This window comes from Thermobia domestica, chromosome 16 (genome assembly GCF_964235325.1).
Source record: "Thermobia domestica chromosome 16, izTheDome1.hap1.1, whole genome shotgun sequence".
Classification (NCBI taxonomy): domain Eukaryota; kingdom Metazoa; phylum Arthropoda; class Insecta; order Zygentoma; family Lepismatidae; genus Thermobia; species Thermobia domestica.
The window spans coordinates 131,064,559-131,086,295 of NC_137469.1; the positions used below are offsets into that span (position 1 = coordinate 131,064,559).

Consider the following 21,737-nt stretch of genomic DNA (forward strand, 5'->3'; position numbering starts at 1 on the left):
AAGAAAAAAGGTTTGACTCGAACGAGAATCGAATTCGGGACCCTTTTCACTTGAGTAGATGATTCTCCTAACTCTGCCACGCCGTCACTTGATAAGTTTGCGTTTCATGCGATATATGCGTCGAGTAGAAAACTTTAAGACGGTTTTTCTCCGTCATTTCTGCCCATTGCGCTCTCCCAATTTGTAATATTAACTCTTTAAGTGTGCACTACTACGGAGCAAAAAATGGCCCTGAAGTTCACTTACCAAAGTGTGCCTTCTCCTTGTTAGAGTCAGTATAAACAGTTCTTGTCAATACTTAATTTAAGGAGTATAAAACATTAGTACCTCTCTCACTGTGTCCACTAACGGCGTTTGGATTTAAAACATGTTTCACGTTATTTCTCGAAAAGTTAGCAACCATGATCTGCGTTTACCATCTCTTTTATTTTCATTTTCTTTGTTGCTTCCAATGATGATATCCAATTTAGGTCATTCAATTCACAAAAACAAAACTTTCTCTTGGGTTGGCAACACTGTTCAACCGGTGATGTTCATCAATACACGGGCAAATGTCATTTTTCTAGTTGCTTCGTCCAAAGTTTTGTTCCTCTGTCTCTTTTAGTTTCTCCGTTATCACGGTTTGAAATTCTAAATTATATTATAATATGGAAATGTTATTTCTTAATTTTGTCGTGGGTAACATTTATTCATAAGTCCTAAACGGCCAAGACCTAAACAGCAAAAGTCCTAAAAATATAGGCACTAGATCTAAATTTTAGGTCTTGTGCCGTTTAGAACTAGTGCCACGAAACGATTTTTAGGTCTTGTGCCATTTACGTCTTACGCCGTTTAGGATTTGTGCGGTTTAGTTCTTGTGCCCTTTTCATTCACCTGCTTTAGTTCTGAAATACGCCACCACCACTCGAAATTACGACGATGCAGTAGCTAGTTGGTAATAATGTTACGAATGTAGCTAATTCCAAGGGTAACAGCTATATTTGTACTACTAAAATTATTACTATCATTATCTGTTCTGCAGTTATACATGTATTATATTAAATATCCTATTTCATTCTAAAAATTAATTATATAATTGATTAAGAGCCTGCCTTACTAAAAATAATACGAAATTTACCATTTTTTCTTTTGCATCATTATTAATCAGTGAAAGGAGATAATGAAATTCAAGTCACCAAATCATAGATAATGCTATCCTACAACAGAAAATATAAACCTGAAGAATGTTCAGTGTTGCAATCCATAGAAATTACAGTGTTGGCAGAAAACGATTTCCCTAAAATCTAAGTTAAGACAAAGAGTAGAGGAATGAACTCAACTGAATTTGATTACGTATCATGCTGTTTTGGTTTCTTGTGAACTACTTTTTAATTAACATTATTATTTAGTTTTAATAACTGTATGTTAAAACTATTTTGTTCATTACAAATTAAATACAACTGTTATTTAAAAAGTAGTTCACAGGAAACCAAAACAATATGATACGTAAGCAAATGCAGTTGAGTTTGTTCCTCTACTCGCTGCCTTAACTTTAGGGAAATTGTTTTTCTGGCAACACTGTAATTTCTATGGATGGCAGCACTGAATATTCTTTAGGTTCATATTTTCTGTTGTAGAATAACATTATCTATGATTGTGGTGACTTGCATTTCATTATCTCCTTTCACTGATTAATAAACAAGCACAAGATAAATGGTAAATTTTGTATTATTTGTAGTAAGGCAGGCTTTTAAGAAATTCGTTTCTTTCTAATGGAGATACGTGAATTCCATGATAATTCCTAAAAAAAATGTATAAATTAAATGTTTAAAATATTAAAATGAATAAAAATGTTTAAAATGTTCAAACATTATTAATTTCCTGTAATTATTAAACACAAACTAACCCCACTTGGGGGGCCAAGAGTTTATTTTGGGTGTTAAGCCATCATCTGCCGTCTCTGACATAACCTTTCATTTTAACTTCTAACTAACTTACTTTATGGCCTATGGAACCCAGAGGTTCAATGCCGCGTTCACAAAAGCTACCCACTGACTTCTATCCTTAGCCAACTGGATCCAGTTTCTACTTTGTATTCCTATTTCTGGGAGATCCGTCTTAATATTGTGCTTGCATCTGCCCTAGGTCTTCCTAATGGTCATTCCCGATTGGTATTCCAGTCAAGACTTTGAAAGCGTTTCTACTTTCTTCCATCCTAGCTACATGACCTGCCCACCTAAGCCTCCTACACTTGATGAATCTAACAATGTTTGGTAAACCGTATAAAGTATGTAATTCCTCGTTATGAAGTTTTCGCTTTTCCCCATTTCCATTCATCTTGGGTCCGAATATTCGTCTCAGGATCTTGTTCTCAAATACTTTCAGTCTACGTTCTTCCCTCAGAGTAAGCGACCATGTTTCGCAACCATACGGAACAACAGGCATGATTATCGTTTTATATTATTTTAACCTACGATTTCCTCCACAGAATTCGCGACGATAAGAGATTTTGAACTGAATAATAACATGAATTCCCTGCATTTAGTCGACATTTAATTTCTTTGTGAATATGATTTTCGTCTGTTAATATTGATCCTAGATATTTGAAAGTTTCCACTTTATCAAAAGTATTATTTAATATTTTAACGCATCCCTAATTTGCCATATTACGGTCCCGATTCATTTCCATGTATTTAGTTTACTCTGCATTTACTTCTAAACCCATGTCCCTGCAAGCGTTTAATAAGATCTCTGTATTTCTTTCTATTGTTGTCCTATCATCCCCTATTAACTCTCGCAGGACCAAGCCCTCAGCACATCTGAAATACCATTTTTGAACTGTTATTGTTCACAAAGGAAACAGAAGAGAAAGTTTTGTCCCGTGGAAATAAATATTTTATAAACTTGTTGACACAAAATAAAATTATTGAGTATGAGGTCACACATATTCACGATTAAAATGTCTAATTTCATTCGGATTTTGTAGCCACCGTAATTTTGCCTGTTTTCTCTTCTCTGCTAGTTTAATGCATTCCTGGTGAAACCATGGTTTGTTCCAACGTATTCCCGCGTATCCCAATTTTTCTTTTGCTGAAATTTTAATGCTTTCTCTAATTTGAATCCAAGTATCTTCAACACTAGCGCAGTCCGAATCTTCTAAAGCCGAGACTCTATTCGAAACTTCAATCTGATATCAATCTCTTACCTGACTCTCTTCTAATTTCTTTAAATTAAATCTCTCCGTTTTGTGACATTGAATATTACCTTTATTCAACGATAATCTCTCTCGTATTAACGCTGCTACCAGGTAGTGATCAGTGTCACAATCAGCCCCTCTAAACGAGCGGACTTCAATTATGCTAGATTGCCTTCTTCTATCTACTAAAACGTGATCAATTTGATTATGTGTTTTTCCGTCTGGTAAAGGTCCAAGTGTATTTATGAACGTCGCGAGAGGGAAATTTTGTAACCATAATACAACTCGTGATATCAGTATACTTACGGAATGGATTAAATTTTCTTGCTAGTTAACATGGAACATTGAAAGATTTTACAAGTGATTTTAAAATTTCTACTGTTTTATTCGTTATAAACATATGGTGAATTAATATTTTACTTATAGTTTCAAATGCCTACTTTATGCCTTTCAAATGCCTTTCAAATGCCGAAAGTTTGCGTTTCGTACGATATATGCGTCGAGTATAAAACTTTAAGACGGTTTTTCTCCGTCATTTTTGCCCATTGTGCTCTCCCAGTTTGTAATATTAATTCTTTAAATATGCACTACCACCTCGCAAAAAATGGCCCTAAAGTTCACTTACCAAAGTGTGCCTTCTCCTTGTAAGTCTAGAAGGGTCCGCTGAACAGTGTTGCCACCAACAGCAGAGACAAATTGAGTTTGAAAAAATTACAATAACTCCGAAAAGGTCACTAGTGCTGTATGGTTTAAAATCTATAATACAAGGCGGTAAAGCATGAGGAGTAGTACCCTGGTTATGTGAGATCGATAAGTCACGTACGTACCTAGATATTCGGTATCTTGTTAAAGCTGAGAAGTAAGGTTTGTAAAAGATAGCAAGTATCATGTTTCCTCAAGTATCGATACGTGGGAATGTGTCCAGTATGTGCCTTATGTACCTCTGAGAGAGAAATCATATGGATGGCAAGTGATAGTCACAGTCTATGTCCGCCCCTAGGCGCATGCCTGACATGTATCTGGAGAACGTACCTATTATGTTCTAGGTATGTTCCCCACGACGTAAATGTCAATGAACCACAAATTACTCCCCCAAAATAGGTTAAATCGCCTATATGCGTAATGTGTTTACATTAAGGTGAGTCTAAAATACGCTTTAAAGAAGTAAAAAATGTATCCCAGGGTGGGTACGAGTCGCCAACCTCTGGATTACTAGCTGCGTGCTCTTCCGACTTGGCCATGGAGGCGATGAAGAAAACATCGCTTGTAGAGGGATAAATTGTTGAAGTCTTTTGACTTTGGGTAATCAGAGTGTTCCTTTAACCGCGTATATTCGACGATAACCCTTTGGGATCAGATAAAATGCGTTCGCCACGTAATTTTATAACAAAATGACGCGAGACAATTTACTTTATTTCATACTTCGCACATATTGCCTTTCTAATAATCGGCTACAGTTGCCATTTAAATTCATACAATTATACGCACTCATTCAATATTCTTCACTTCATGGTATAGAGGCAGGGGTTACACTTGACCGCCGGAGCTCACTTTAGAAACAATTCGTCAGGAAAAACAATATATAACAATAATCGCATACACATAACTGATGATAGTTCGTGTTCATCGCAACAAATCGAAGAAGCGCGGACCAAAACGAAATCCTCGCTGCTACGCGATAGCACCTTTAACACTCAGACTCTAGATATCTGTTTCAACTCGACGAATCCCTGCTGCAAGTGGAACACCATAGGCAATCCTTCGACCCATCGCTATATCGACAATCGGCAAGTGGGCCACTAGGTGTTGGCGACGTTTACGATATGAGGATGTTATCGTCAGGGCCGAAAGGATTAATTCATCCAAGTATATCGAAATTGAACTACTAAAAGTCGAAACTTGGAGGGCCGTCATAAAGCGTCTGACTCTTACTTCCTGTCGCCATGGCGAACTGCCGTCCGGGTTTTTTGAACACCTACGATAAAGTAATTATTAGTGGTTTAAAAAAATAGTCCCAGTCTTATAACTTTTAATTTTTTACAGGCAACCAAGACAAAGAGTTTTAAACAATTACTTACCATGAGGTGTCTTAATCGCAGTCATACAATATATGTATGTGTCAATAATATATACAATCTCCACTATGTTGGTAAATACAACTGTTGAGAAAGTAGGTGTTCTCAGAACAGATGCATTATATGGAAACAGTATACCAGCGACCAAGGCCAAAACAGCGATAAACATTTTCCATATTTGTAAGAACTGGGTATCTGGTTGAAGGATCCATGGAAAGTTGCTGGCGAGACATATAGCGTCTGTTTTTAGGGCTACTTCCTTTAAAGAAAAGCAATCCACTGTAAATTGTTCAGTTATGTAAAGATTTAAACACTTACTTATTTATACTTGATTATACACTGTGTTTCGAGAAGAATGACCTGATTTTGGACAGTAATAATTACGAAACATGGGACGTGCGGGCAAGGAAATGAGTATTGTTTCAATGCACGTGACCTAGAATTTCAGAAAATCGCCATTAGGCGTCAGTCAGAAGTAAGATGGCATCTACTCAACAGAAGGCGTTTTGTGTGCTGCAGTTTGCAAAGACTGAATCAGCGTTTTCGGTACAGCGAGCTTTTCGTTGATGTTTTGACATTGTTTTGCGTGTGTTCACCTTCCTTTAATTCGTGACATAGAAGAAGTAAAGAACAGAATAACAACCGCTACAACTGCTGTAAACGCAGATACATTGTGTAAAGTTTATGACGAATTTAGCTATCGTGTAGATGTTGTTCGTGCTGCTGCTGGGAACGCATAGACCATTTGTACTATTATAGCTAAAACTTGAAGATTTTGTGAGTATTTTGCAATCCATCCCATTTTTGTAGTAGGTATGTTTCTATCAATACATATGGACTTTTAATATCAGGTCATACTTTTTGAAACATCCTTTATACTTTTAAGTATAACTCACCTTTTGGCAAAATGGAACAACAAACTGCAGGAACTAGAAACCCCCAACAGGCACTTCTGGAAACTGGTACACAGGATCTCAAGCCCTCTTCAGGCGCCAAAACATACCCACTGCAAGAACCACAGGGACGGCTTTACGAACTGCTGAACAGGGAGAATTCTTTGTAGAGTCCTTAAAAACGACAATGCAACCTCTCCAGAATCCAACACCAGCAGACATCCAAGAAGAGGTTCACCGCAATGTCCACGAAGCTCCAACCTTCAAGACCGCCAGTTTAAAGTCGCCCACGCAGAACACATCACTAATCCACGAGCAATAAGAGGAAGAGTTCCCCAATGCCCCTGCATCTCACCGATATTATGTACTCTGTACAGCGAACCACAAAAGTATCCCCCCCCTAAGTGCTCTAATTCCATTACTTGGGACCCAGGTAATTTGCAGTTGTGAGAACGCCTGGAAAGATGCAACCCAACTTACACGTGACTTTTCTCGGCATTGACAGCAGTTGGTAGCACTGAGTCAGGTCTTTAAGCAAGCAAAATTGTGAGTAGACGACGCACGAAACATTTCTCCATTCTGAGATGGATATCTCCCGTTCAGACCTTGTTGTCCAATAAACATCATATGTTAACCTCAATATTGTTGTGTATGTAATGTATTATTTCATTACGTATTGTATATTCAAAAAAAATAAAAACACTGATCACACATGAATCAGAAAATGCTTGAAAGTAGACGAAAATATCAAATCTAGAACAACTGCTGGAAATAAGTTTGTAAATCACTGTCTAGATTGACAGATCTCCAATTCTCATTATTCCAACATCTTTTTCTTTCTGGGGAAGAGAAGATCTTGCTTATCATACTGAGTATACATTGAAATTGAAATTGAAATTGAAACACTTCAAAAAGTTTCAGCCTGGCCGGAATTCGAACACGGCCCTACTAAATAGAAGTTCAATGCGTTAACCACTCACCTACCGCGCAACTTCATCTGCTACCCAAACTAATACCTAGTTAAAATCGTTAGATACTAATAGATACTAATGCTTATGTAAGTGCCTTATTGAGTTACTCGAGATTTCCTTGTTTAACTCAAAAACAAGTTATATAGACGTTCCTCAATAAGGAAAATATTACGAAACGTTCTTCAAGTTGAGGCTACGTCATCGGTTTCAGGAATGATCCCGATTTACATTACATTTCTCCTATACCATAACTTCTAATTTCCAAAGAAGACAAGACGACAGAAATTATCTTCACATTCTTTGAATTGTATCAACACGTGTAGAAATAGTTCTATGTATATGTTCCATAACTACTAGTTTATTTTCTTATATTCATATGAGGAATTTCTGGCAAATTGAGCCGGTGGCACTAGCCTAGTGATCTCGGGCGTTCGGCTTCTGATCATAAGGTGCAATCCACTAGGGGTTCGAATTCCCCTGAAGAGCAAGGTCGAAATTTTAACTGTCCACAGTATTTCTGTGTTCGTGTCCCTGTAGTGTTTGGAATACGTCGAAAGGACATGAGGTTCCAGTAGCGAACAATACCCCGGTAGGGGCGATTTGTTTAAAAAAAATTGTGAAAGAAGGAAACTCCAATTGCAGCCATATTGTTTCACATTGTTGTGACAATTATTAATTTTTCTGTATGGGAAGGTGATATTTATGTAATTTGTAATAGAATTATGTTATTCCTTTATTATTATTATTATTATTATTATTATTATTATTATTATTATTATTATTATTATTATTATTATTACCCCAGAAGAATAGAAAAAGTAACATAGTCGAAGGTATTCATAGCAAGGGAAAAGATATACAGTATGTCAGATGTTTCTTAGGTTTACACATGAACAATAATATTAATACGTTTATGGATTCACAGATAGAATTATGATTTTATGACAACACGAAATGGAGTATAAATATTTGTTAGGTGATAACAGTAATGTATTTTGATTCGCCCTTCTTCTAGGTAGAAAGGAGAGGCGACATCTTAAATAGGATCATTCTCGTTACTAGAGTTGTAGGTTCGATCATTATATGCAATTTGTGCACAGCTAGGTACAATTCCTTGGAACTCAGTTTTGGCCCATACTACAACAGTAAGGACGTGTTTAACCCTTATGTATTCATCAATTCTTGTCCCAACACTTTACGTCCCCAGATAGTTACGGATGAAGGTTGATAGGGATGACGTAATTTTGTGTTGGTGGCATTTCACCTGTGAAGGAAGTCATCTCAACTCTTAGACCCAGAGAAATTGAATATTTTTCATGTTAGTATATATCAGAAGTATCAATATAGCAAATTATAAAAAATTCCTTAATTGCCACAGCCGATATCGAACCCATGACCCCAACAGTATGAAAATAACGTTTAAGCCACTACTATAAGACATCACTGTTGTGGGGGAAGGAAAAATGGATGTGCGGTGAATTCAGTAATTACACACTTTCACGATTCCAGTGTAATAATGCACACTTTCTGATTTCAGTCATGATAAAATAGTAAAGTATTATGCAGAAAAAGTAGTCCAGAGAATTTAACTTTAAATTGACTACTCATATAAACGAAGGCGCTGCCGTATATTTTCGCCTCGGGCCCTGATATTTCACGGCACGGCATTGGACAGATACTCATATTGATTGAAATCTGATGTTTCAGGGCTTTGGATCATATTTTTAAAAGTAAAATAATTTAACGAACCTTCCTCAGTACCTTGTTTCCTATTTTTACGTGTTTTACTCACTTTTACAGTTTTTCCACTAACACTTTAAGAACAGGGACAAAAAACACAGAAACATTGAGGAAAGTAAAAATCAGAAACACTATTCACGCGTTCTTCCCTTGACTCAAGTAAAACAATAAATTATAGTGAACATGCAATTTTTGGTCTCCCATCTTCTATGTGTTGTTAAATCTAGAGTTGGAGTGGGTCAGTGGGTCAAATTGATCGAGTTTCCTGCGTGGGTCAACAGCATGTGACCCACTGCTACACAACACCTACTGGGACCCACTGGGACCTACCGACACACTCTGCTCACTGCATTCTGGACAGTATCTTCTGAACATCATATTTTTTTCACCCTCGCCCTATATGTTTAGGCCTTAATCCAAACTGGGATGTTACCATATTGCTTTCATTTAATAATATCTTACAGAATAGTGGGGATCCGAACTTTAGAAAAAAAATACATAACTCACAAGCCCCTGAACTTACTGAGCTGAAATTCAGTATATTAACCCATTATTGAAAATGAACAGAACTTCCCCTTTGTTTTTTAAAATTCTCCTTTATGAAGAGGGGCGACACTTTCTATATGTGATAAATTGCTAATGGGATAGTTTGCCAAAATAATCGAAAACGATCGATATTAGTTAATAAACAAATTGAAAAACAAAAAATACAGTGCTTCGCATCACACATCCATATATGCTTACCACCCGCTTTCTATTATAATAATTGCTGAAGCTTGTTTATTATTATATGGAGCATTTAGAGCACAAGGCAGTCAGCCCATAAAGTTGTGAGAAAAATAGACATGAAATTTGTAATGTAGCTTCTTACGTTGGTCTACCTGGTTTGGGAATTTAAAATTTCATCTGTTTCTCCACTGAAAATTATCGATAATTCAACAAGGAAATAATTAGACCTCGATAATTTAATTGAAATTCATCGAAATTTTGCCCATAACAAACACTTTACCATTTTATATCGTAAAGGTCAGTCCACCGTTATTGTAACAGAACGGTGATTGAGCGATTGACTGTAAATCTTTGAGTTTTACGTCCCACGCTTATGCCGGTTCGGCTAAAGGAGACGGTGATGATGAGTAATGAATGAAATGGCGAAATGAAGAAAGTAGGAGGAAACGGAGGAACCCCGAGAAAACCCACGCACACGGTTTGTCCACCTCACCGTGAAATTAATTTCTGCCGTCTTTTCTTCTTTGGAAATTAGAAGTTACCATGAGGAAGAATAGTAGTAATGTAAATCGGTAAAAGTTAAAAACGATTAAGTAGCCTCAACTTGAAAAACGTTTCGTGATAATATCCTCATTGGCGAAGGTCTATATAACTTGTTTTTGAGTTAAATAAGCAAAATCTCGAGTAATTCATTGAGTTGAGTTGAGTTGATTTTAGTTTAGCGTCCGTTTCAGCAGCAAGGCTATATGAGACGTCAAACCTACTGATTAAGTGGAATTCGAACCACATGAACTCCCGCCGGGATGACTCATAAGGAACGTCTCATTATACGAGCATTAGTATTTTGTATAGTATTACATGCAACTATTTTAACTAGTTAATAGTTTAGATGGAGGATGAAGTGACGCGGTAGGCAAGTGGTTAGCGTATTGAACTTCTATTCGGCAGACCCGGGTTCGACTCCAGGCCAAGTTGAAACTTTTTAAAATGTTTCAATTTCAATACATACTCAGTGCGACAACCAAGTTCTTCTGTCCTCCACAAAGAAAAAGATGTTGGAATGAGGAGAATTGGAGAAGGTCTCTCAATGGAGGCAATCATTTGCAAACTTATTTCCAGCAGTTGTTCTAGATTTGATATTTTCAGTTACTTTCAAACATTTCCTGGTTCATGCGTTGTCAGTATTTTTATTTCTCTAAACATGCAGTATGTAAAGAAATAATACATTACATACACAGCAATATTGAGATTAATACATGATGTTCTTTGGAAAACACGATCCGAACCATAGAGATTCATCTTAGAATGGAGAACTGTTTCGTTAATCACCTACTTTACAATTTTACCTGCATAACACCTGGATGAGGATTACCAACTGCTGTCAGTGTCGAGAAAAGTTTCGTGTAAGTTGGGTTGCATCTGTCTAGGCGTTCTCACAACTACAAATGACCTGGACCCCAAGTAATGGAATTAGAGCACTTAAGGGGAAGATACTTTTGTGGTTGAGTATACACAGCAGGCACACCCACCACCCAAAACACCACCCTCGCCAACTTTGTAGACGACGCGGCAATCTTCGCGAGCCATGGCAATGTCAAATACGCTACGGTGTATCTTCGAAGACATCTGGAATAGCTGGACCTCTGTAGGGAAGAATGGAAGATCAAAATAACAGTAATCGTAGACTTCACAAGAAGTCAAAATAGACAGTCGCTTCAGTTCCATCTGGCAAGATCACAACTCACTCTATCAGAGGAGGGAAAATATTTAGGCGTCCAACTAGACCGAAATGTATTATTTGACAACCATGTAGCAACCACCAACAACAAAGAGTTGCAAAGGCTGCAGGCACTTCTTCCAATCGTACTTTCCCCATCCCTTACAGACAAAACTCAACGACATGTTTACGAGATGATCATTCAACCGATCCTACTATTTGCCCATCCTCCATGGAAACCACATCAAAACGCCGCCTGAAACCCCCCATCAACCACTGCAAAACAGAGTAGCAAGGGCCATTACAGGCCACTCAAAGGACACTAGATTTGAATAAATAAACGAGGACCGTGACCTTCCCATCTTAGAGGACATTCGTCAACGACGATCAGCAAAATTCTGGAGGCGGTCAGAAACTCTCACAACCCTCACATCGCAGCCATCGGAAGAAAGAGACCAAGAAGACTCTTACAAAATGCCTGGACCGTCTAGATGAACTCCACCTAACATACAAAAGCACAACAGGTACATGCGACAGTTGTAATCATGAAACAACATAACTACGTCAACAACAACAACCAAGAATTCCACAACTAGAATGAAGGTATGGGCTTTGGCCGAAACTTCGCACAAATAAAGGTAAAACCCGCCATCTGAACGAACGAACTAATAGTATATGCGTAAAGCTGTATGTTTGTCACAGACAGGAAAAGATCACTTAGTTGACAGTGTATTTTGCTACAAATAATAGTGTTTACATCAATAGCGTTTGCTATCAGCAAAATGAAAACTTTAGGCAGCCGAACGATATAATTTCTAGCGAAATGAAATTAGTATTATTTTCTCGAATACTGCACATCAGAATTTACTCCCAGACATATTATTTTATTTGATTTGATGTGACCAACTAACTGTTATGTCTTATCTTTGAACAATATTTAAACGTCTTTTTTTCCAAATCGATTATACTGAATCACAGAAGACATACCCGTAAATTTTTTCAACATTTCTCAATACTACCGAACAATCTGGATGCCCATATATGGAATTTGACAGAAAAAGTACGTTGATGATGTCTTACAAACTTTGCATACGTCACGGGCTGGCCTTAGATGGTGCGGGACCCGATTGGGAACATTTTTGCGGGGCCCCATATTGCGATCTCCCTGCTGGTCTAGTGATAATACCCATTTCCCTTAATAACGTTTTTTTCTATTTACAAAATGTTTTGGTGAAAAATGATCTGCAAAATGTTCTGCGTGTTTAGTTCTTAACTTATAAAAGCTAATTTTTGGATCAAAACATCCAACATATTTCAAACAGAAATTTTATTGAACGCCTTATATCTAGAGAACTACATACATTATACCCAAACCCAAAACATAATTTAACTCAGTATGATGTAGTTAGTCTGTAGAAAATACGGAAACTCGATTTAGGAGTCGTTCAAAATTTTTGTCGCCCCTGATCCAAAAATTAATTATTGGCCAAGATTGCAATTTGTTGATGAATTTCTTGGATCATTCCTAAAATTATTGGCAAAGATCGCAATCTTTTGATCATTCCTAAAATTCTTGTTCAGAGAAATAACTCAAATGGAAATGCAGACAGTGAATCAATTTTAAAATACATATTTCTCCCTTGTGCCTTGCAAGTTTTTAAGAAGGTTCTGTACCAGTATTTCATAATTTTCTTCTCTTACAAGTAAACCTATCGATGTCGAAATCTAATTTCTTGACCAAACTTGGCAGATAAGTGTCCAATATCAAGAAACGAGCATAAAGTGCTTCCAGCTACAAAGACAGCCGGAGTGACCTAAAACCTGATTGATCAGAATAACCCATAACAATGTGTTTCAAGTTCGAAAATTTCATTTTATTTGTAAAACGGGTAAAGGGGTGTAAAACAGAAACACATTAACCGACACCAGCAGGAACTAGACATCTATTTGAGATTATGCTTATCATTTCTGAAGTCGGCATCTTGTACCGAGCTCGACTTTTTTTAAGTAGGAAGAGGGTCATGTAATATATAAAATTGGGCTAAAATTTTACGAGAAATACAATGGTGAATCTATGTTTCCATAAGTTTATATTTGTAAAATGTAATGAAATGCACATTGATGTGAATTTTTGGTTCGAACTTTTCTTAACAGCTGTATCTTTTTGAAAATAATTCGTCAGGAAAACGTAATGTATGCTAGTGAGAGCATGGCAGGTAGTTACTTATGAAAGATATAATCAGCTTGAAATAGTTATTGACTGCAGACAAAATGAAATGGTGATGAGACGATCACAAACCTTAAGGAACTGATGGACGATGGATGACATGTTTTCCATTAGATTATTTGAGTTAGAAGACAAATATTTATAAGCAGCCACCAATTGAATATATACTAGTGTGAAGTGACTGTATATTAGAAGTAACTGTGAATTTAATTCGTTAATTTGTAATATTTTATTAAATTGCATTATCAACGACAGAATCATGAACTTTTGAGAATTCATCGGAAGGAAACTTTGATCAAGATTGTACATTCTCAGACAGCTTTTGTAAACGCATATTTGTTAATAAATACGACTAGTTTCCTCATTGCCTTTCCGCATACCTTCAAGCATAGCCTGATACTTCCCGATTCATTGAACTCCAAAGTCATCATTCTTCAGCGACACAAAACCAAGAGGAACACAACAACAGGGGTATTCGACACACGATTAAGGTGCAGGATCGACGAGAGAAGCGGATCGCACCGTTGGAGAATAACCAGCTCCATAGTCAAAAGTACCATTCTGTTGGTTTATCACCGCAGACTCATTAAGCTTCAGCAGACTAGTAGAATGAAGGTGTAGGAGGACATCATCGTAAGGACGTATTATCGACGCCCCTTGCAGATCAACAGGATAGAGATCCAGATGTTGACTGTCTCCAGCTTATCCAGGCTCTTCCAGGGGAGAACTTTCATCGTTCCAGATGACTAGGACGACGCCAGCTTCATTGGATCTATCAGGCTAGTGCTCATCCTTTATCTTTTAATCATTACCTTTCTCTCTCTCACCTATTCCCTACTAGTCATTTTTCAAATTAGAAGCAATTGAATTTCATTAAATTCAACCACAATTTTACAGTTAAGTACCGTGTTGTGCATCAGTTCCATCCCAATTAGGTTGCATTTATTTATTATGTATTCTGAGCTACAACTGATGGCACAGCACCGGCACACTAGTATACTTTCGGTTTTCCTGACTTGATTTAAAAAGAAGTACTTAGACGGGACTTTTCGGAAGAATGTTCATAGTTTATCCTCTGGTTTTGTATTTTTAATACAGCCATAACAAGAGAAATAATATGTAAAGAAGTCGCACTGAGGCTGATTTATTTGATACCATCTCGGTATTCAGTATCGCATGATATAATCAGTAAGAACGAGATGAACTTTTACTTAGTGGGGGGTTCAAAATAAAACAGGGTGTTACTATGGAATGCGTGCAATCCTGGATAAAGATGGGAGCGGCAAAATGTCCAGATAAAGTCGCAGGATAAGGTTTTAAATATTCCGAATTTACAATGCACTAGTCTTAGTCCGTTGAATTAAAGTCAGATACCAGTAAAATGTTAGTTTATTATTCCCATATCAGAATGCCAAGTGTGGGTGATGCATGATAAGAACAAACAAACACCAGACTTCTCCGCTCACATTAACGGAGAAGTCTGGAACAATGCACCCAGAATAATGATACATGTTTTTACACAAACTAAAAGAAAACAATATTTTTACGCACATGGGCGTGTATAGGGAAATTTGGAGGAGTGTTACGGGTGTTGGAGATGTACAGAATACTGCCCGGACATAATATCTATTCTTACAACAGAAGTTGTAAACGTAAAAAAATAATAAAAAACTACTGCAGCATTAAAATCGGAAAATATTTGCTTATATCCAGAAACTTCATTCAAACTATTCATTTACTCGTTAGAAAGACGCATACCCTCCCTGGTGGAGTCCATGGATACACCTGTATCGCAATATGTTGTTGTGTGTACTTGACAACCTAGAGCCATCTTCATGGTACCATAGCCACCTGGGCAGGGGCCCCGCTAGCAGAATGGCATGTATTAATTACATGTAGTAGGAGCAAAATTTAGTCATAGGGACGATAACACACTTGTTTGCTCTGCGGCCTAATATGCTATTAAAACGGCACTGGAGAGTAGATTAAACTGGACAGTAGAATAGACGGCACTAGCGCGGGCCCCCTTAGGCGCGGGGCCCGATTGGGAGCAATCGGTCCAATCGCCTTAAAGCCGGCTCTGCCGTTTAGGCTACAGCAGGTATTGATCTCTTCGCAGTGTATTAATTTTAATCACTTAAGGTGGTAGACTACTAAATATTTTTCAAAAGCTAACAATTTTTCTTTTGCCCGTTTTTCGTAAATGAAAAGAGATAATGAAATGTAACGTACCATAATAATAGATAATGATATTCTATACCCGAAAATACGAGTCGGAAGAATTTTCAGTGTTGCCACCCACAGAAACTACAGAGTGACCAGCATTTGAATTACCTAAAAATCTAGGTAAAGGCAGCGACTAGAAAAATGAACTCAACGTAATTGATGACTCATCATGTTGTCTTGGGTCCTTGTTAACTAGTTTCTAAATAATATTTGTATTTATTTTGTAATAACTTAGACTATACTATTACAAAATAAATACAAATATTATTTTGTGTGAAATATTTTGTACCCAATACAGTAATAGTCTTAACGAGAATAAAATAAATGAAAAGATCGGTTGCAAAAGCAAAAAAGTCTTAATAAATACGTTATTACATGATTTTGAAATATATTTAATATTATGTTTTAAACTGTTTAAGATGTTTAAAACATGCTTTTGTATGTGTGTGTGTGTCTCAAAATATGTTTAAAACATTTTGAACACCTTTTTCATGTTTTAAACACATGTTTTGTTCTCTTTTTTAACTATTTTTTAAAACCCTGGTCTCTGATCTTGTGCGTTTCTTATACCTAGTCCGAATGGTCCCACCATCTATTCTAGGACGCCGTTCACACGTGGTAGAGGTTGACTCCTTATCCCGGGAGTCAGTCTCTCTCCGCCTACGTTGACCGCCTAAAACGTTGTCCGCTTTCTTCCGCGAATCGAAAGAATTCTCAAACATTTCCACTACTTTTAGAAAACATATATTTTATAGGAAGTTAGAGTCATACATTTAGTTTAGGTATCTAACTCCTGAGTTCGATAGAGATGGGGACACTCGATCGAAAAAGTTATTTCAGGCCAGCCATCATGAGTGAGGTTTCTCGTGGTTTTCCTCATTCACATTAGGCAAATATGGTCGCAGGGCGGTTTCTTCCTTCTCTATTTCCTTCTTTCTTTACCTTCCCCGTGTAGAATGATCGCCAAGGCTAGTCTCCCACATACATGACGAGCTTCCATGGCCATAGATGTCTAAAGATCACAACTCGAATTCCTAATTCTAATCCTGAACTACTCGAATAAGGAAAAAGTGGAAAAAATAAACAAACTTATAAGAAAAATACCAGCTTTCAGAAACGCACTAAAAAGCTCAAATTTACAGGAACGAATAGATGTATAAACAGTCTCATTCATATAATCTGTTCTGAGATTTATGTACTACAGAATATTAATATTAAAGCGTGATTTTATAAGCCAGCATAGAATGGTATGGTCTAAAGAATAATTTGGTATCACAATTAGATTTTTGAGAATTGTTGTTCATTATTAGTACACAATATGCAGGTAAAATAAAATTCTTCATGCTGTAACGTGCCCCTTACAAGTTACAGGAAAAAACAAGAAATTATAAAAATAAAAAGTAAATCTAAGATGAATAATGGTTAAATAATATTAATGTATTTAATAATATGTGTTAAAGGAGACATAAGCTTTAAAAAATCATCACTTTTAAAAATAGGAGAAAAAGACATAAATGAAATAACACTTGTGAGAAGATTTCCTTTCTATTCACAATCAAGAGCTTCAAGGTCTTGGCTTATGCGCTGGTAGGCGTCAGCGCATGGTCACAGCCTTGCCACCGCAAGCAGCTTGCCTCGGCTAGCTGAATTGGGTTGGAATATCCGAACGTGCAACATCTGGATTGTTTGGTTGTTCGAATGGATTACGAATCGAAATGGACGTTTGGGCTTTGCTTCGCTTATGTTTGTTATTGAAGTCGTTGTTATAGAAGTGTGTTATACTGAAGTGAAATAAGAATAACCCCAGTACGTGAGGATTATGATAATCGTAATATTTCATTTGGTGCAATATTACGTGTGTCTGTTTGTTCTTCAAAAACTAGTGAAATTAGTGTTGCTTAAAAAGTCGATGAAAGTATTGAAAGGGAGGCTTGGCTTAGCTATCTCTCTTTCTGTTAACAAGCAAAATACAGAAAAGTGCTTTGGTAATACTCAGAATCACATAATTATAATTGTTTCCGAATTATTTCTCAATTTTGTGAATGTGAGAAATTGTGGATTAACGTCCCATTTTTTCAATTCAGTTACCGTTTAAATTGGGATCGTTAAAACTAAACCCTGAGCATAATGTCACTATACAGTGGATTATTCTTGTTTGATAAGTGAGTCCAAGGCAGTTGAGGGCAGAAAAACTACGAAAATCAAAGGTAACAAGGTGAAAATTCAAAGGTGAGTGTTTTTTCAATTTTTCTAGTACATTGTTTGTCTGCGTCAATTATGTGTTACAGTGGGTTGTCTGGTTGATTTCCATTTGACAAGATTTTTCGCGAATTATACAGAGATTTAACGCGAGTAAGCTCGGTAAATCCAGGGGAGCAAAGGTGGAGGGATTATACCCGAAACCTTGGAAGTGTACTTGTTATACTGTGCTCTTTTCCGGTTTTAAGTTCCTGATTTTGATTAAAGGAGTAACAATCGAAAATCTTATTAATTCTGATTTGAATGTTTATAAACAGAACGTAAAAATTATTTCTTTTTTTCTAAAAAGTAAAAAATCGTTTGACGTGTTCGAATTGTTTCAGAGTAATGTTTGACCGGTTTATGACTGATAATGTTTTGAAGTTACAACGCATTTGATTGAATGTAATAAAGTCGATTGCGGTTGCTTTCCGTCGTGACATTTCATTTGTAAACTAATTTGCTTTAAATTAGTTAAAATAGTATGTGTGTTTTTTTAAAAAAATAAGTATCTACGGCAACTTTTCTTTTGATTTGAATGATAAGGAAATTTTCATTTAGTATTGATTAAGGCTGCGAATTAGTTTCTTGTTTAAAGGAAAGAAAAGATACTAGTAGTAAACAAGAGGTCCTTGACTGGCCTGCAGTATAGGTATTAGTGTCAAACAAGAGAGGTCCTTGACTATATTGGATAATATAATTTAATGTTCAGATATAACGATTTATGACACATCGGATGATACTTTCTTGAGATTTTTTAAAATTTTGTCATTCCTGAAACTGCATGGATATAATAATTGATGAATCCAGATTTGACTTGGCAGCGAGGAAAACACAGATTGTTGTAAAAATTTTGTAATAAATATTTTTTCCTGAAATTGTTGTGTTGTTATTTGTTTATATAATTAATATTAATTTATGTATTATAACAGCCTCTGGATTTCCGAATTGAAAATAACAGCTGACCTTTCTAGGTGTTTGTGCGTGTAAATTCTCTACTGCGGCCATCTTGGATTGGGTTTTCCCACCTTGTCCGATAGGCTACGGATGGGGGCGTTACAAATTGGTTCCAACCCGAGTCCGTTTGTTATTTTTTGTTGTAAGTATTTAAACTCGTTATTTTTTTTATTTCGCAAATTGTTTTTTTTTTTGCATTCAGAATTTAATTTTATTGCTATTAAAATTTATTGTTCATTTATGAATTAATAGTATGTTTGATAAATTGGATTTAAGGTGAAGCAAGGTATCTTTAGGGTTATTTCCATTTGGTCAAAAATTCTGGGTCGCTGAAGTGTTCGTATTTAGTATTGTATTTTTATGTGTTATAGTTATATTAATAATATGTTGTATTTATATTTGTATTGTTCGATAATATTACTTATGTGTAATCCGATGGAGTATGTGAGCATTGATATTCCGGATCAATATTCAGAATTGATAACATTTGATAGAACCGGTAATTTTGAAACAGATACTAGATCTGATTTTGGACAGTTGAATATGTCACTGACTCCGCCAACTCAAGGTAGTTTTCATATTAGACAACCAGCTATGAGAACTAATAGTTTGGAATGTGGGGGTAGTTTGCAGTCACCTGCGGATGAATACAATTTTAGTAGATTTGTTAATATTGGGAGGTTGAATGAATCTTTTCGAGATCAGAGGCAAGTTACTTTTAATGAGCCTTTAATAAGTTCTAGTACTAATAATGATAGGAATTCGATAAATTTTGGAAATTCAGGTCGTCATAAAAATGAGGTTCCTTCAAGGTATTTGAATCTTAGAGATTATTACCGAAGGGTTTCTCAAATTAGAAATTCAACTCCCAAGACTTCGTTACATCCGCGGTATTGTTCCCCGCCCAAGAGAACTCAAATGGGTGACAATGTATTAACAGGGTTGCCAACTTTGCCTAGTAATAATGAATCTTCAAATGTTGGGCATAATCTCCTGATGAAGTATACATTTAAAGAACTAATGATTTTCTAGAGTAAAAATTTAAGGAATTTAAAACAACAGATGGCAGTAATAGTTTGCTAGCTTTTGAGATATTAGCAAATATTGAGGAAACTCTAATGGATACTAGTTATTCTTTGAGTATGATTCTTTCTGTTCTTGCCGGGAAATGTGAAGGTTCGTTATTGAAATTAACTATGTTTGCATTAAATCATCAAATATCGTGGACTGAGTTAAAATCTAGGCTTGTTAATAATTTTATTACACCTGTTGCATTGCATTCACTTATTTCTGATAGAATTTATAGACGTCAACGCATGTCTGAATCAGTTAATCAGTATGTGAGATCCATAGTAATTCCTATGAATGTATTGAATATTTTGGATAGTGAGTCAGACATGGTTAATATCATACTAGGCGGCATGAATCCAAATCATAGATATAAAATGTTGAATTATTATATCCCAGCTACCCGATCCGAGTTAATGGATATTGCTGGTAGATATGAATTAAATTTTAGAAATCATTGGAATATAATAGGGAGATGGGTTTTTCTCGGAAAAAGACTAATTTTGTAATGTCAAACCATGATCAGGGTTCGAAAAATCCAGAATTGCCAGTGGGTGATCAAAATTTTTCTCTGAATAAAGGATTAAATAATTCTTACCCTACTAATGTAAGGAATCGTTTGAAAGTAGAATCTCAGGTTCATAGAAAAAACAAGGTTCCGAATGAGCGGTCTGATCAATTTAATACACCTAATGCTTCAGTTAAAACTAATCCTAGTAAATGGATAATACCGTCGCTTCCTTTGTGGTTGGTAAAATTCATAATTATTTAACTGACATTTGTGTGGATGGAGGTTCAAGTTTTAACATTGTTCGACTGGACTTAGTGCGGCTTTGTGGATTAGAAAAATTTATTAGTTTGACTCCTGAAAAGGTGGTAAATGCTCCGGCCGGGTTAAATTTTTCAACGAACCGGGAGATAATATTGACTTTGAATCTCTCAGGCCATTTTGAGAGAATATCATTTAAGATTGTGGAACAATTGCCTTGCATGTGTCTGCTGGGAACGCCTTTCTTACGATCAACAAATTCAGTTATTGATTATGCTAGAAACTGTTTGATTCTACGCGGTGGTAAGAAGCGGGTTAGATTAAATTATAAGAAGATTATTCAACATAATAAACATCTGAGGGGATTTAAATTTGGTGTTGAGCCTGGCCCGAAGGATGAAATGTTAACTTATTATCACTCGAATAAACGAGATAGTTCTTCTGTTTCGAACTTTATGGCCTCAATTTTTATTTGTGAGGATGGATTTAATTTTCGGAAGAATGATGCTAGTATATAGTGTGATTTGGATTATTTAGAGCTTGAATCCAAATTATTAGAAATTCAGGCCCCTAGTGCTATCCAGCTGAATCATCTGAGATCTATGATTGATTCAGAAGTTGGAGACGTTCGTAAAATCGAATATTCCCATGAATCCATATGGATGGATAAAACTCATACAAATTTTGGCAAAACATTAGGTGGTGCGATTGAAAGGACCGAGGATAAATATCAATTTGAAACTCAGTATAATAATCCATCTTCAACGGGCGATTGTGTCTCAGAGATTGATCGTGTTTGTGGAAATCAGAGTGGTTCAAATGAAATATCCGAAAAATAAATTGGAAAATTCGGGACAGTGTATTGTGAATTCTCGGTAATGAACAAATTAGGAAATAAAAATAGTTTAAAAGAAAAGTTGAATCAACCTTTGGTTTTTGGTTTAACATCTGG

The 21,737-nt window shown here is 36.2% G+C and overlaps 1 protein-coding gene across 1 annotated transcript in view; it reads right to left on the reverse strand.

Annotated features, from left to right (window-relative positions):
• The window catches only part of LOC145673417 (uncharacterized), a 755,597-nt gene that overhangs the window by 548,814 nt on the left and 185,046 nt on the right, over positions 1-21,737 (reverse strand). The window contains exon 10 of the mRNA XM_081743106.1: positions 5,254-5,509. Within this exon, the coding sequence (XP_081599232.1) occupies positions 5,254-5,509 (256 nt within the window). The remainder of the gene's footprint in view (positions 1-5,253; positions 5,510-21,737) is intronic.